At 33.2% G+C, this 13,337-nt stretch overlaps 3 protein-coding genes and 1 non-coding gene across 4 annotated transcripts; 3 read left to right on the forward strand and 1 right to left on the reverse strand.

Moving 5' to 3' along the window:
- The first annotated feature begins 4,201 nt into the window (after positions 1-4,201).
- On the forward strand, positions 4,202-5,032 carry LOC17893840. Its single transcript, XM_006300195.2, is given in 4 exon segments — positions 4,202-4,475; positions 4,632-4,757; positions 4,760-4,798; positions 4,801-5,032. Coding segments are annotated over 3 exon segments (219 nt in total). The 5' UTR covers positions 4,202-4,475; positions 4,632-4,682; the 3' UTR covers positions 4,906-5,032.
- Positions 5,033-6,889: 1,857 nt separating this feature from the next.
- On the reverse strand, positions 6,890-6,962 carry TRNAE-CUC. Its single transcript has one exon. It is a non-coding gene; the product is annotated as a tRNA-Glu (tRNA).
- A 1,320-nt stretch (positions 6,963-8,282) lies between these two features.
- Positions 8,283-10,944, forward strand: LOC17890946 (serine/threonine-protein kinase WNK2). Its single transcript, XM_006297245.2, is given in 9 exon segments — positions 8,283-8,397; positions 8,400-8,494; positions 8,496-8,579; positions 8,686-8,723; positions 8,870-9,097; positions 9,206-9,426; positions 9,519-9,676; positions 9,760-10,132; positions 10,214-10,944. Coding segments are annotated over 9 exon segments (1,953 nt in total). The 3' UTR covers positions 10,855-10,944.
- A 114-nt stretch (positions 10,945-11,058) lies between these two features.
- LOC17891065 (imidazoleglycerol-phosphate dehydratase 1, chloroplastic) lies at positions 11,059-13,268 on the forward strand. Its single transcript, XM_006299533.2, has 8 exons — positions 11,059-11,446; positions 11,552-11,673; positions 11,839-11,943; positions 12,037-12,129; positions 12,236-12,310; positions 12,419-12,481; positions 12,599-12,708; positions 12,933-13,268. The coding sequence occupies exons 1-8, from the start codon at positions 11,212-11,214 to the stop codon at positions 12,958-12,960; spliced, it is 831 nt and encodes a 276-aa protein (XP_006299595.2). The 5' UTR covers positions 11,059-11,211; the 3' UTR covers positions 12,961-13,268.
- Positions 13,269-13,337: the final 69 nt, after the last annotated feature.

Raw genomic sequence — 13,337 nt, forward strand, 5'->3', positions numbered from 1 at the left:
TCATTAATCATTTTCTTAAGGTGAGTTCTCTCCTCATCATATTGTATGGACGGTTCATATATGAGTAAGTAAAGTCTCGGGTCTCTCTAGCCTATGATGTGCTATATCATCATTGTAAGGGATGGAACTTGTAGATGTAGACTCTAGTATAAATGAAAAAATATAGAAATTTATATGGTTTTTAGTTAAGTAAAGAAACACCTCAAAGTTCATATAATAGTCAACCACTATATTACCTAGCTCAAGTACTTCGACAGTGACGTTAGCCAATTGAATGCTTTCGCCGTAACAAAGAATTCTGAAGTTTCCCTACTGACGATCAAAATAACTCGGTAAGAATGACATATTATATAAGCTAATTCAATGTTTTTGACGTCGTGTTATGAGTTTATATTATATATGGTTTTGTTAATATATTTCTTTTCAAGTTATAAACATACTTTAAGATATATATATTTTTTTACTAACATGCCACAGCTCTATCAAGTTATAAACAATGAGAGAAAAAAAAAATCCAATATTTGAACAATTGAAAATTTATAAAACCCTTCTATTTATATTTGAAAACTAACATTTTTTTGGGATTGAAATGGTTGATGTGACTAATTATTACTATTTTTTTTTAACTCGTACTTCAACATTTCGATCATATGTACAATGTATTGTTTCAGTTACAAACTGTTTTACTTTTTACCCACGTAAAAAACTAAAAACATCTTTTCTATCTTTTCTAAATCAACATTTAACCGGATCAATTAATTATCTCTCGTGACCTGAATATAGTAACTATTGTCCTTAAACATAGTAACTATTGTCCTTAAACATAGACCAGTTAATGAAGTAGGTGGTTTAATTCGACTAATCCGACTTTATTAAATATGGGTCAAAACGAATTAAAAAAAAAAAAACAACGGTGTGAGAGTAAATATTATTCTTGGAAAAAAAGAGACCGTTGTCGTCACGGCGGTACGTGGTTAGTGGTAGTGAAATACTATGAAATAGTAACAAAGTAAAAGCCACATGTCGAAAGCAAAGATATCAAACCACACACAAAAAGAGAGTTCACGTGCTCGTTTCTCTAAATGCTTTTTGTCTAATGTCCACGACACACACCGACAAATAAAGTCAAAAACGCAATTGATGATCTCTCCTGTATTAACTTCAAATGTCACAGTGAAAGGCCTCGAGCAACTATTTTAAAGAATGTGACATATGAATTTTAAAAGTTTATATGATTTGGACAGCTAGAAGATTTGTATAGTTTTCATGATCAATGAGACGACCGTATAAAATTGATCGATTATACACCTTTTTAAATAATAAATTACATTATGAGATATCCATTTATGATAGCTGCTTATAAAAGTTAAAAAAAAAAAAAAAGTTATCTGAAACATGATTTCTTTGTAAACAATACATTATATATATATAGATATTTTACGGTTTCAATCTAGATTATAGATAATAATGTAACGACGACACTAATACAAGCTATTAGATTAGACGGTATATTTAAAACTAGAAACAATAAATTCGGTTGATATTATAAAATTTAAGATATAGTGGCGACTATCTGTTATTCATTCTACAATTACATTTTTTTTTTTTTGGAATTGGAATCTATGATATTTTCTGCCAAAATTTGATGTTAGATATGTATTGAAGATAGGAATTTCACTAAATTTTTTCAAAATTTGAAAATCTAAATATCAAATATTATTGCATGGATGGTCCTCACTATTCCATATATATACTGATGATACACAGTGTGGAAGTGGTGGTGGGGATAAGGCAAAGTGATGATGTAATTATGATGCTTGAACATTAAGGAGAATTTGGGTGGATGGTTCATTTTAGAAGTTAACTAGGTTGGACAGTTTTATTTTAGGAGAAGTAGAGAAAACTCGTTTATGATGATAGATTTTTTTTTCACTGTTTTGATATGCAAAGATCAAATTGTCAAATAAGAGGGTTGAACTTAGTTCGGCCTATAAATTAAATGATGGGCCTGCTTGAGGAATCTGCTGCTGATGGTCTTAGCATATGTTTCTCTCGGGCTTGGTTTGGTACAACATGTTTATCTCTTTTCTGATCTCTGTCACATTTTGGTCATTCGAGAAGTTGAGTTTAACTTAAGTACTTAACTGTTGACTTTTCCAAAGACGATTCTTATAGTTATAGATGTGTTGTGATGACAAAAAATAAAATAAAGATGTGTTGTCGACGTGTCATGATCTTTTTGGCGACCATACAAATTACAATTTCAGTAGATCAATTTGTAAATAAAGCAAATAACATTAGACATGAGTCACATGACATTTTTTTCATTTTTGATTAAGTCCCAAGTAAATATTATTATTGTCGTAGTAAGAGTACAAGAAGTCAACTAACAAAACTTTATGGTCTTACTTGATTATTAAATCATCCGGATTTGTTAAAAATCAACGTGATATACTTACTGATCTTTTAAACATATCAAATCAACTCTAGATTAAAGTGTCCCCCTAATTTAAATAAGTGGAAGAATATATACTGATAAACTAATGATTTTGAAAAAAAAGTGTGTTTAATTTTCGAAACAGTATTCACTACATATTTAGCTTGACAAATTAAGTTGTTAACTTTCCAAAGATAAATTTTCACTGGTTCAAAAGGAGAAAAGTTAACATGTATATGTTTCAAAGATCATGGATAAAGTCATCTCTATTCGTATCTAAATTATAAAATGTTATATATATATATATATATATATATATATGTGTGTTTGTTTATTTTATGAGAAATTGGTTAGATTGATTTTAAAGTAAGGAAAGAAAAAGGAGATTGACGACTTCTAAGGCACCCTAACATATTACCACAGCTGTCTCTCCACATATGTCATTTGCTTCCATGTTTACTCTTTCTTCAAATTTCACTTCATTCATCTTTAGAGGTTAGTCCAAATTGGTGTGTAATGTACCTTTTAATACGAATCTACAACTTTGTAGTTTACTGAGATTTGGCCCACGCACTTCTTTTAAGGGACCAAAGGTCATATTAATTAAACCAAAAAACATTCGATATATCATTGGTTCATTGACCATTATTTTATAACTTATATGTCTTAGTTATAATATTTAAACCATTTTAGTTCGTTTACATCATCACATTTTTTTTTAAAAAATTACTATTCACAGAAACAAATGTAACTCTCTTTTTTTTGTTTTTGTCATCACAAATGTAACTCTCTAGAACATATATAATATGACAAATATTTTTTTTTATATATAGATGACTCCAAAATATAAATGTATAACAAACAATCTTATTTACATTACAATTCAAAATAAACAGTTTATAATATGATTATACCATGCTAGAGATCTTCAACAATCTTACTACCATTAATATATTATAATCGCATTAAAGAAATCAAAAGATAAACTTGGTGTGATATATTAAAACAAACTCTTGTAGGTCAAAGGAGCTTCCAAAAGAAAAGAAAAAGAAATCATTATATAACTTAAATGAACAATTGAGTCGGTAGGTTATTTAACATATCTTAACTAAATGTTATAACATGAAAATTAACATAATTTTTTTTAACACATATGAAAGTACGTACTCGTTAGTTTATATATGTAGCAGGATATATACATGCTGTAACAGGATTCTCTTTGGTAAGATGAAAAAATATATGAATATATTCACCCCAAAAAAAAAAACTAGTTAAAAATCTCAGGAGAAAATAGAAAATCTACCTTTGTTAATTCATTACAATATTGAACATAACTAAACAATGAAGCATATAACATTGAGATTATATAAGGTGGTAAAAATAATTCATTATATATAAAGAAGAAGTGTGAAGAGAAAACATGATAGGTGAAATGGGATTGTTCTTGAGGCACAAGTGAGCTCCAACAGAGAGAGATAGAGAGAGAGATGTTTGACAAACACCTAATACCAAAAGAGAGCCCATCACTATAAAACATTAAGTCACAGTTTCATCATTCTCTCTTCCTCTATATTGCGTTATACTTCATCAAGAAAAACTCATGAATACTACACACTAGACAAATCCTAATAAACTAATCGAGATGGGATCCATGTGTCAAGGTTAAAAAGTATTTGGGAACTTATTTAACCAATAAATTCGTAGAGTAAACAATAAAAGAATGAAAATGAAGAAAGATGGAGATGGTGGCTTGGGCCATACTTAAAAGAAGGAACATATAAAACACGTTGATGTGGCTGCCTGCATTACTTATTTTCCAAGGTGGAGCACCTTCATTGGTTGGTTTCTTGAGTTGGTTCATTGAACATATTATATCTATTTATATTTCTCTCTATATATATAAAGATAGTGTAATTTATATTTCATATTTTCCAAAGAGCCTAAAGGCACTGTATAAGCTAAGAAATGGGATGGCTCCATTCCTTCTTCTCTCCTTTGAAGAAACTATGGTTTAGCGTCAATTCTGCTCAAAAGAAGAGTATGCTTTCTCTCTTTGTCTCTACCTCTTTCGTTTTTTGGTTCTTTGGATCGGATAGTACTCTTTTTTATGGCAAATTATGAAAATGAGTTTTGTTTGCTATATATGTCTATGCATTTCTTTTGTCTTGATGTAAAGATATGTAAAAATGTGCAGGAAGAGGGATATACATCTTATATGAGGACGTGAAGTCATGTCCATACGAAGATGTGCATGTTTTGTGGTCTATACTTGTGGAGTCTCATCCACACACTTTGCAACTCAAACAGTGATGAATCCATTTTACATACTTCTCTTTTTGGTTTGGAGGGTTCATGCATCGATCGAATTAATGTTCATGCTCAAAGGTCGAAAACGAAGAAGAAAGTTCTGATATATCAGCATGATTATTCGTATATCTGTTTTTTTCTCTCCTCACTTGTACATATAATATAAATACACACGAGACTCTATCTTTCCCATACGGTTCTTGTTACGTATACACGATTTTTCTCTCTTCAAGTCATATTCTTGATATTGGTATAGAGATGTGGACAGTGGTTAGAGTTTTGAGTAAATTCCCCGCTTTTATATTAGAAATTTTTTTTTTTACCAAACAGTGATAATATAATGAAAAAGATGGAACTAATTAATAATTATTTGATGACAAAAAAAAAATTAAAAAAATTAATAATTATTAAAAATAACCATTTTTTTTGTTTAGTGCTCATTATATATTTGATGTGTAAACCATTACTTATGAGTTATGTCACTAATTAAGATAAAACGAGACTCTAATTATATGCATTTAGGTGTGGAACCCAAAGACATATGCCTTATTTGAACAAGGGTGGGTGTTGTCATGACTCTGTCGGTATACAAAGATAGATTTGCATTATTTGGGGGAAAATAATTAGATATGAGCATGATTGTGTATATGGAAAATGTGATAGCTATAGTATCTATCATCTCTCTATGATATGTCTGCGTAACAAAAAAGCAAGTAAACATGTACCATATGTTTTTTTTTTCTTATTGGTAGACATAATAGAAAAAAAGATAAAGTTTGATGTGAAAAGGAGAGCTAGCTATAGTGATCATAGAAGTTGGATTGTCGTGGAGACTGTTTGGCTTGTGTCGGTTGGGTTTGACGTTAGTTGGAAAGTTGCGGTTGATTTCATTTTGCGTTTCTTATTCGTTTTAAGTCTGATGAATGTTGAATATACATGTAGCATTTGTTTATATAAATTAAGGAGGACAAAACTAAGAAGAATGTTATGATTTAGACATAAGATAACCCAAATTTATTGTACTTGTTCTGCCATAATGCTATTGTTTATATACCACATAAAATGTTGAAGGTAGGGTTTACATCAAAACATTCGTTCGTGATTCTAATCTGCCAACGTACGGTTAGGGAATAATCAATTTCTAAGGTATGAAAACAAAAATTGAATATATGTAATTATGTGACAATGTCAACTAGATTTACGTGAGACTTGCTTAATGGTTAGCAACATGATAATTGGCATATTGATATTTCCTAATTGCACTTTTAAAACGTGAATGTTTTAGTATGATACTATGATAGGTGAAGAAGTTAACTAAACCTTCATGTTTTCATGTTTTTAATTAATTAGAGTGATAATGGTAATGAGGTTAGTGACAAGCACATAGTGACTATAGTAACAAGGAACGACAAGTAGAAAAAGGTCTTTGTTATTTTTGTTTGAAAATATACATACGAATCATATGATATGGAGACAAAACTGGCACATCCTTAAAACAAAATGCTTCTTCAAGGAGAGCGTAATCAACAGTTTGAAATATAAAGAACTGTGTTGGAGAAAAAAATATCTACGTCGGTCCAAAGTTATAATAGAAGATTTGAGAGATACGTTGCCGACAACAAAGAAGAAGAAAATAACAGTAACATTATAATTAAGATATATAGTCGCAAAAGAGATTGAAGTTTGATTGCATGTGGAACACTAATTAAAGATAGTCTCTCTTAAACATTTTATCAAATCCTAAAATAAAATAAGGTACAATATTTGAGAAACTGAGAAAGCTCTTACGTGAAAAAAGAATGTATAAATAGTGAATTCGAGTTAATTCAAATAGAAATCACTCCCACCACATGCAACTAGTTGATCTTTTGCTAAATCTTTAAAACAAAATTGCGATATATACAAATAAAGATGAAATCTTCAATGAAATTTATTTATTAAAATTAAATTAATCTATATATAACAATAACAATTTGAAATGTGTATTTTTTTTTCTTTCTTTTCTATTTTTATTTAAGATAATTTCAGTTTCATTGTTAGATCATATTTAAAATGTTAATTGCATAGAGATATTAGTCGGGATAATATTTTGTTTTCTTGGATTTCAAACACATGGCATCTGTATAATAAAAACAAAAAAAAAAGCTCCGTTGCCGGGACTCGAACCCGGGTCTCTCGGGTGAGAGCCGAGTATCCTGACCAGCTAGACTACAACGGATTTTGATTAATTCAATCTTTAGTTGATTGTTGTAGACTTCAAGTTGACCAAACCAAAAATTAATTAGATCGGTTAAGTCACTTGTTAAGGGATGTAACAAGGTTGACTGATCCAGTTTAATTTGGCAATCCGTGAGCTAGCAGCCTTCCTTGAAAATTCTCTAGCTAAATTATATGTAATTTCGTGAATCTGATTTATAACTCAATAGAGAGTAAGATAGACTGTTACGTTGTCACATGTACTACTTCTCTTTTAGTCTTGTCTCTGCAGTACCTAATACCTTGACTTCACTGTATTAAACACACAAATTAAAACAAACCACCACTATATGAAGATTACGACATTATTGATAAAGTTTAGTACAATCTACAAGCTACAATTAATATATAACTCACATGCTTGTAATTACTTGCTCTATTCAATATCCATCTAGTTTCATAACTACAATGATTGTAAAATTTGAAACTTTTGCCAAAAAAAAAGCAACTATATAGTACATGATCAAGCGATTCCAAATACAAGATTAAATACGTTACTATCATATTCTTCGTGTTTACGCAACTATATATAACCTTAACGTACAGATAGATAATACAATCTTTTCACTTAAAGACCATGTTACGTGGATATGAAATTACAAAAAGTAAGAGTTATGGTTGGTCCAAATGTGTCTCAACACAAATTACACAATCACCAAAAAAAAAAAAGAAGACTGTGTCTGTGTGTTTGCAGCCGTGACTCAGTTCCATGTGCTCTCTCATCTTTTCACTTTCGCACAAACCCGTGACACACTAGACGACAACATGCCATTTACACAAGTGTTCTATAAACCTACGACTTCTGTTTTTGTTTTTTGTTTTTGTCTTTTTGGCATTTCCTTCGGTTATCTCACGTACCGGTTTGGAGAATGATCCGGTTCTTGGAATTTAGCTTATATATATATCCCCTAAAATTAAAACCAATCACAGCTTTATAACAACGCATAGAGAGAGAGAGAGCTAGGTTTATTATGTGGTCTTAAATCCACACTTTAAGATTCTTTGGTTCACACCTTTCCTCCTCCCAACCAAGTTGTATAATATGCCAATTTATTCAAACATTCTTTTAAAAATTTCCAGCTGGACCAGAAAATTCAAATGTTTTTTCTCCAATATTTGAAAAAATTGATTAGAAGAATTTTTGTATAGAGTTCGTACTGATGTAACTTGAAATTAGTTCAATGCCGTTGTCCTTAAGGTACGAATTATTTTGGCGTTTTATCATTTATTGATTATACAAACCGGAAAAAACCGGTTTTGTTAAACCGAATTAAACCGACGCATGGTGTTGGTAAAGTGTGATTGGGTAAGAACTAAGAAGCCTAACTAGTTGTCTGATTTAGTTGTTCACTTAAAAAGAAGAAGAAAGAAACACACTTGTTTCCTTATATATTCTTCTTCTTTAAAAACTTAATCTTTTCCTCTTCTACCATCTCCACAAATTCCAAACATCTCTCTCTCTCTCTCAAAACAAAACTAAATTGCAGGAGAAGAGAAGAGAGTCATGAATTGTGAAGAAAGCTCTGTAGAGGATTGTTCTGAGTTCGTTGAGGTTGATCCTTCTGGAAGATATGGAAGAGTAAGGATTCTTCTGAAATTGAACTTGTTCGACAAAGTTTTGGTCTTTTTGGTTTACTCAAAAGAGGTTTTGATTTTTTGTTGTTTTTTTTTGTTTGGGCGTGCAGTACGATGAAATACTTGGCAAAGGAGCTTCGAAGACAGTGTAATCGCATTTATCCTTCTTCTCTCTTTGAAATTAAACGTTTTCAAAAAAACCATTTTTTTATTGTTTTTTTTTACTTTGTTGGTTTGGGAATTGGTTACTTAATCCAAACACTGTTCTTAATTTGGTTTAATTTGAAATTTCAGGTACAGAGCATTTGATGAGTATGAAGGGATAGAAGTGGCATGGAACCAAGTAAAGCTTCGGAATTTCACAAGGAACCCTGAGGAATTAGAGAAGTTCTTCAGAGAGATTCATCTTCTCAAGACTTTGAATCATCAAAACATTATGAAGTTCTACACTTCTTGGGTTGATACTAACAATTTAGCAATCAATTTTGTTACTGAACTCTTCACCTCTGGTACTCTCAGACAGTAAGCGATTCTGTGTCTTGTCTTTGTTGGTTTCTGTATGATTGATTAACGGGTTTGTGAAAAGTTTGAATCTTTAGCGTTTTGCTCTGTTTTATGCTGTTGTTGTAGGTATAGGTTGAGACATAGAAGGGTGAATATAAAAGCAGTGAAGCAATGGTGCAAGCAGATTTTAAAAGGGCTTCTTTATCTTCATAGTCGTTCTCCTCCAATTATTCATAGAGATCTCAAATGTGATAACATCTTTATTAATGGGAACCAAGGTGAAGTCAAGATTGGTGATCTTGGACTCGCTGCGATTCTTCGTAAATCACATGCTGTTCGTTGCGTTGGTACTTTCGAAACTTTTAAACTTTTATTGGCTTAATAGTGTATTGAAAAGTTTGGACCTACCATTTACTTTGTTGTGTTGTGTGTTGTAAAGGAACCCCTGAGTTCATGGCTCCAGAAGTATATGATGAGGAGTACAATGAGTTGGTTGATGTGTATGCTTTTGGAATGTGTGTGTTGGAGATGGTCACTTTCGATTACCCTTACAGCGAGTGCACTCACCCTGCTCAGATCTACAAGAAAGTTACCTCGGTAAAATGATCTTGGATTTGCTTGTTCTTGAAGCGAATTTGAGGTTAAGTCTTTGTTTCTTTTCTACATTTCTTCATTTTCAGGGGAAAAAGCCTGAAGCTTTTTACTTAGTGAAGGACCCTGAGGTTCGTGAGTTTGTTGAGAAGTGTTTAGCTACTGTGACGTCTAGGCTTACTGCATTGGAGCTTTTACAAGACCCTTTTCTACAAGATGATAATGTTAATGGATTTGATATGAGACCCATTGATTACTATAATGGTTATGATGAAACTGGTGTGTTCCTTAGACAGCCTCTGATTGATGATCCTCTTTACCATGATCAGTATGAGTCGTCACAGATATGTGAGATCGATCTTTTCGCTAACGATGATGAGGACCATGTTGACATTTCGATTAAAGGGAAGAGAAATGATAATGATGGGATATTCTTGAGGCTCAGAATCTCTGATGCAGAAGGTAAAGTCTCAATCTTTTTGGATAGTTTTAAGATCTTTGGTCATAAAACATTAAAACCCTTTCGACTTTTATGTAACGCAGGAAGGATAAGGAACATTTACTTCCCGTTTGAGACTGCTATTGATACTGCATGGAGTGTAGCAACAGAGATGGTATCAGAGCTGGACATAACGAATCAAGATGTTGCGAAAATCGCAGAGATGATCGATGCAGAGATTGCTGCATTGGTCCCTGATTGGAAAACTGATACAGAAAGCTCCCTAATTGTGAACAACAACAACAAGAACAACACTGAAGGATTCTGTGGAGATTGTGCTTCAAATGGGTATATACAAGAGACTGTATCATCAGGAGAAGTATCTCATCATCATCATCATCATCATCATCATCATCATGAGTTTGATAGTTCTGACGACAAGAGCTGTTCTTCAGTTCACGGTAGGTTTGCGGATATTTGGGGTTTGAGAGAATCACATTCTGATGATGGAGAAAAGCAGGGCTCAAGGAAGGTCAGAAGTGGGTGGTGGTCAGAGAATGAGATGAGGAGAGAACTTAGATGGCTTAAGGCAAGGCATAAGATTCAGCTTATGAGAATGAGAGGTCAAACTCTATGCGAGACACCAACAGAGATCTCTGTTACCCCAGGAATGGGATACTCAGCTTCGCCTCCTCTTCTTTACAGAGCGATATCACTTCCTGTGGATGCTGTGGATATAATGTGACATTGTAAAGTCTGATTATAGTTTATCAACTTATTCGTATGTTTCGACATTTTTTACAACTTTTGTTAAAATTTTCTTTGAACCTTCAAACAATTTTTGAAAACTCCGAACCATTAAACATTAGTTGAAGTAGTAGACTTTCTCCTGAATACATTGGAGACTTGGAGTGATCTCCTGATGCATGGTTTGGCGTTGGACTGGTTAAAGTGGAATTTGTGGTACGGTTAAGATAGCTGGATTAAATCAGAATTATTTATCGGTTCTAATGTACCGGCTTCGGTTAAGTTTGAGGAGGAGAAATCAAAAGCGTCGTCTCTGGTTGTTCCTGTGAGTGTTTCTTCCTCAAGCTGCCAACAAATGGAGCTTTCGTCTGTGTCCGCCATATTTGGCCACTCCTCGGCTCAGCTTCTTAGACCTAAGCTCGGGTTTATGGATTTACTTCCTCGTCAAGCGGTGATCGTTTCTTCATCTTCCCTTCCTCGATTTTTGCGGATGGAATCTCAATCTCAGCTTCGCCAATCTATCTCCTGCGCTTCTTCTTTCAGTGAGAATGTTTCTCAGGCAACAAATTCGTCTTCTTCTATAGCATTAGGTAAGTTTTGGGTTTGGATATGGTTGAGATTGAAACTTATTTCATCGTTGAAGTTTTTGTTTTCTCAGTCAAAATTCGTCTTTTTGTTTTGTTTCTCTCAATCAGCTCGAATTGGAGAAGTAAAGAGAGTAACAAAGGAAACGAATGTTTCAGTGAAGATTAATTTAGATGGCACTGGAGTTGCAGATAGTTCTACTGGAATCCCTTTTCTTGACCATATGTTAGATGTAAGTGTCGTTTGTTTTTAAAGTTAACACCTTTTTGACTTGGATTTATTGGATTTTGGTTTCTTCAGTTTCCATTTGAAGAGAGTTGTTTTGATTCATTATTGTAGTGTTGATTGATTAATGTTTTGTGTGTGTTTCTTACTCCTTGTCCTGGTCTTGGTATAGCAACTTGCTTCACATGGCTTGTTTGATGTGCACGTTATAGCTACTGGTGATATTCACATCGATGATCATCACAGTAATGAAGATATAGCTCTTGCCATTGGAACAGTATGTGTTACTGATCTTTTCCTTGTTTAGTACTTTTAGCCATATTCTCAGCTCGTATTAGACCAATGAGAAACCGTATCATGTCTTCTGTAGGCTCTGTTAAAGGCCCTTGGTGAGCGGAAAGGTATTAACCGGTTTGGTGACTTCACTGCTCCTCTTGATGAAGCGCTTATACATGTTTCCCTGGTATAAAAATTGTGAAACTTTTGCTTGCGTCTGTGTTTATTCTCTCGTTACTTGACATTCCCCACAGACTTTCCTACTGCTTATAATGAACACAAATTTCTTGCAGGACTTGTCTGGTCGACCATATCTTGGTTACAACTTGGAAATTCCAACCCAGAGAGTAGGAACATATGACACTCAGGTTATTTCTTCACTCCTAGAGTTTTCTGCTTTTGGGTTTAAATGTGGTATATACTGTTTTTTAAACATTGAAAGTCTAGCTTAATACTGTAAACTTCTCTATTTGTAGTTGGTGGAGCATTTTTTTCAATCATTGGTGAATACTTCTGGTATGACACTTCACATCAGGCAGGTATTGTGATCTGAATCTCCCAAAAGCAAAACAAAATCATACAATTTCATGTGTTTCTTCTATTATCTGTTTGGAAACCGTTTCATGACAATTTTGAATATTTGACTGTTACAACAGCTTGCTGGTGAAAATTCTCATCACATAATAGAGGCGACCTTTAAGGCCTTTGCCAGGGCCCTTCGACAAGCAACAGAGGATGATCCACGCCGTGGTGGGACGATACCAAGGTTTGACTTATCCTCTACCACATTTTGCACACACACACACACAGGATATATTATCATATAGAATGGACGATTCATTGTGTCAAAGCAGAGAACATGAAGTCAAAACAAGTCAAAGCATATGAGCTGAGGATGCATTTTTGTTGTATGAGAGATTGTTGTTTGGGATGTGAAGAATGTATATCATTGGAAAACGCATTTGATGTAATGTTTTATGGCATTTGCAGCTCAAAAGGAGTCTTGTCACGGTCTTGAGAGCTGAGCAAACACACAAGACAGTTCCCAAGTTCACACTTTATCGTCTGAGTTCATGAACCAATTGTCAAATTTCATACGTTGCCAAATGTCAATCCTGTTGGATCTTTTGCTGTTCCATTGCAGAAGCACGAAGAGCAAAATGTGAAAGACCACACAGCTCAGAAGATGATGGGCCTCATCTTTTTTATATTAATATATGTTGTTGGAGAGTGTTTTGAATCTCTTACCATTGCTGTATCAACTGCAGAAGACTGTAATTTGCCACACACAAAATAAAATCGAAAATAATCCAATGTTCTGTTTTCTATGATTCTATCTAGGTTAAACGACTGCGTTTTGCAAAACCTCTACAACGATGCCGTTTTAGAGATCCT

Source organism: Capsella rubella, unplaced genomic scaffold (assembly GCF_000375325.1).
Source record: "Capsella rubella cultivar Monte Gargano unplaced genomic scaffold, Caprub1_0 scaffold_3, whole genome shotgun sequence".
In the NCBI taxonomy this organism is placed as follows: domain Eukaryota; kingdom Viridiplantae; phylum Streptophyta; class Magnoliopsida; order Brassicales; family Brassicaceae; genus Capsella; species Capsella rubella.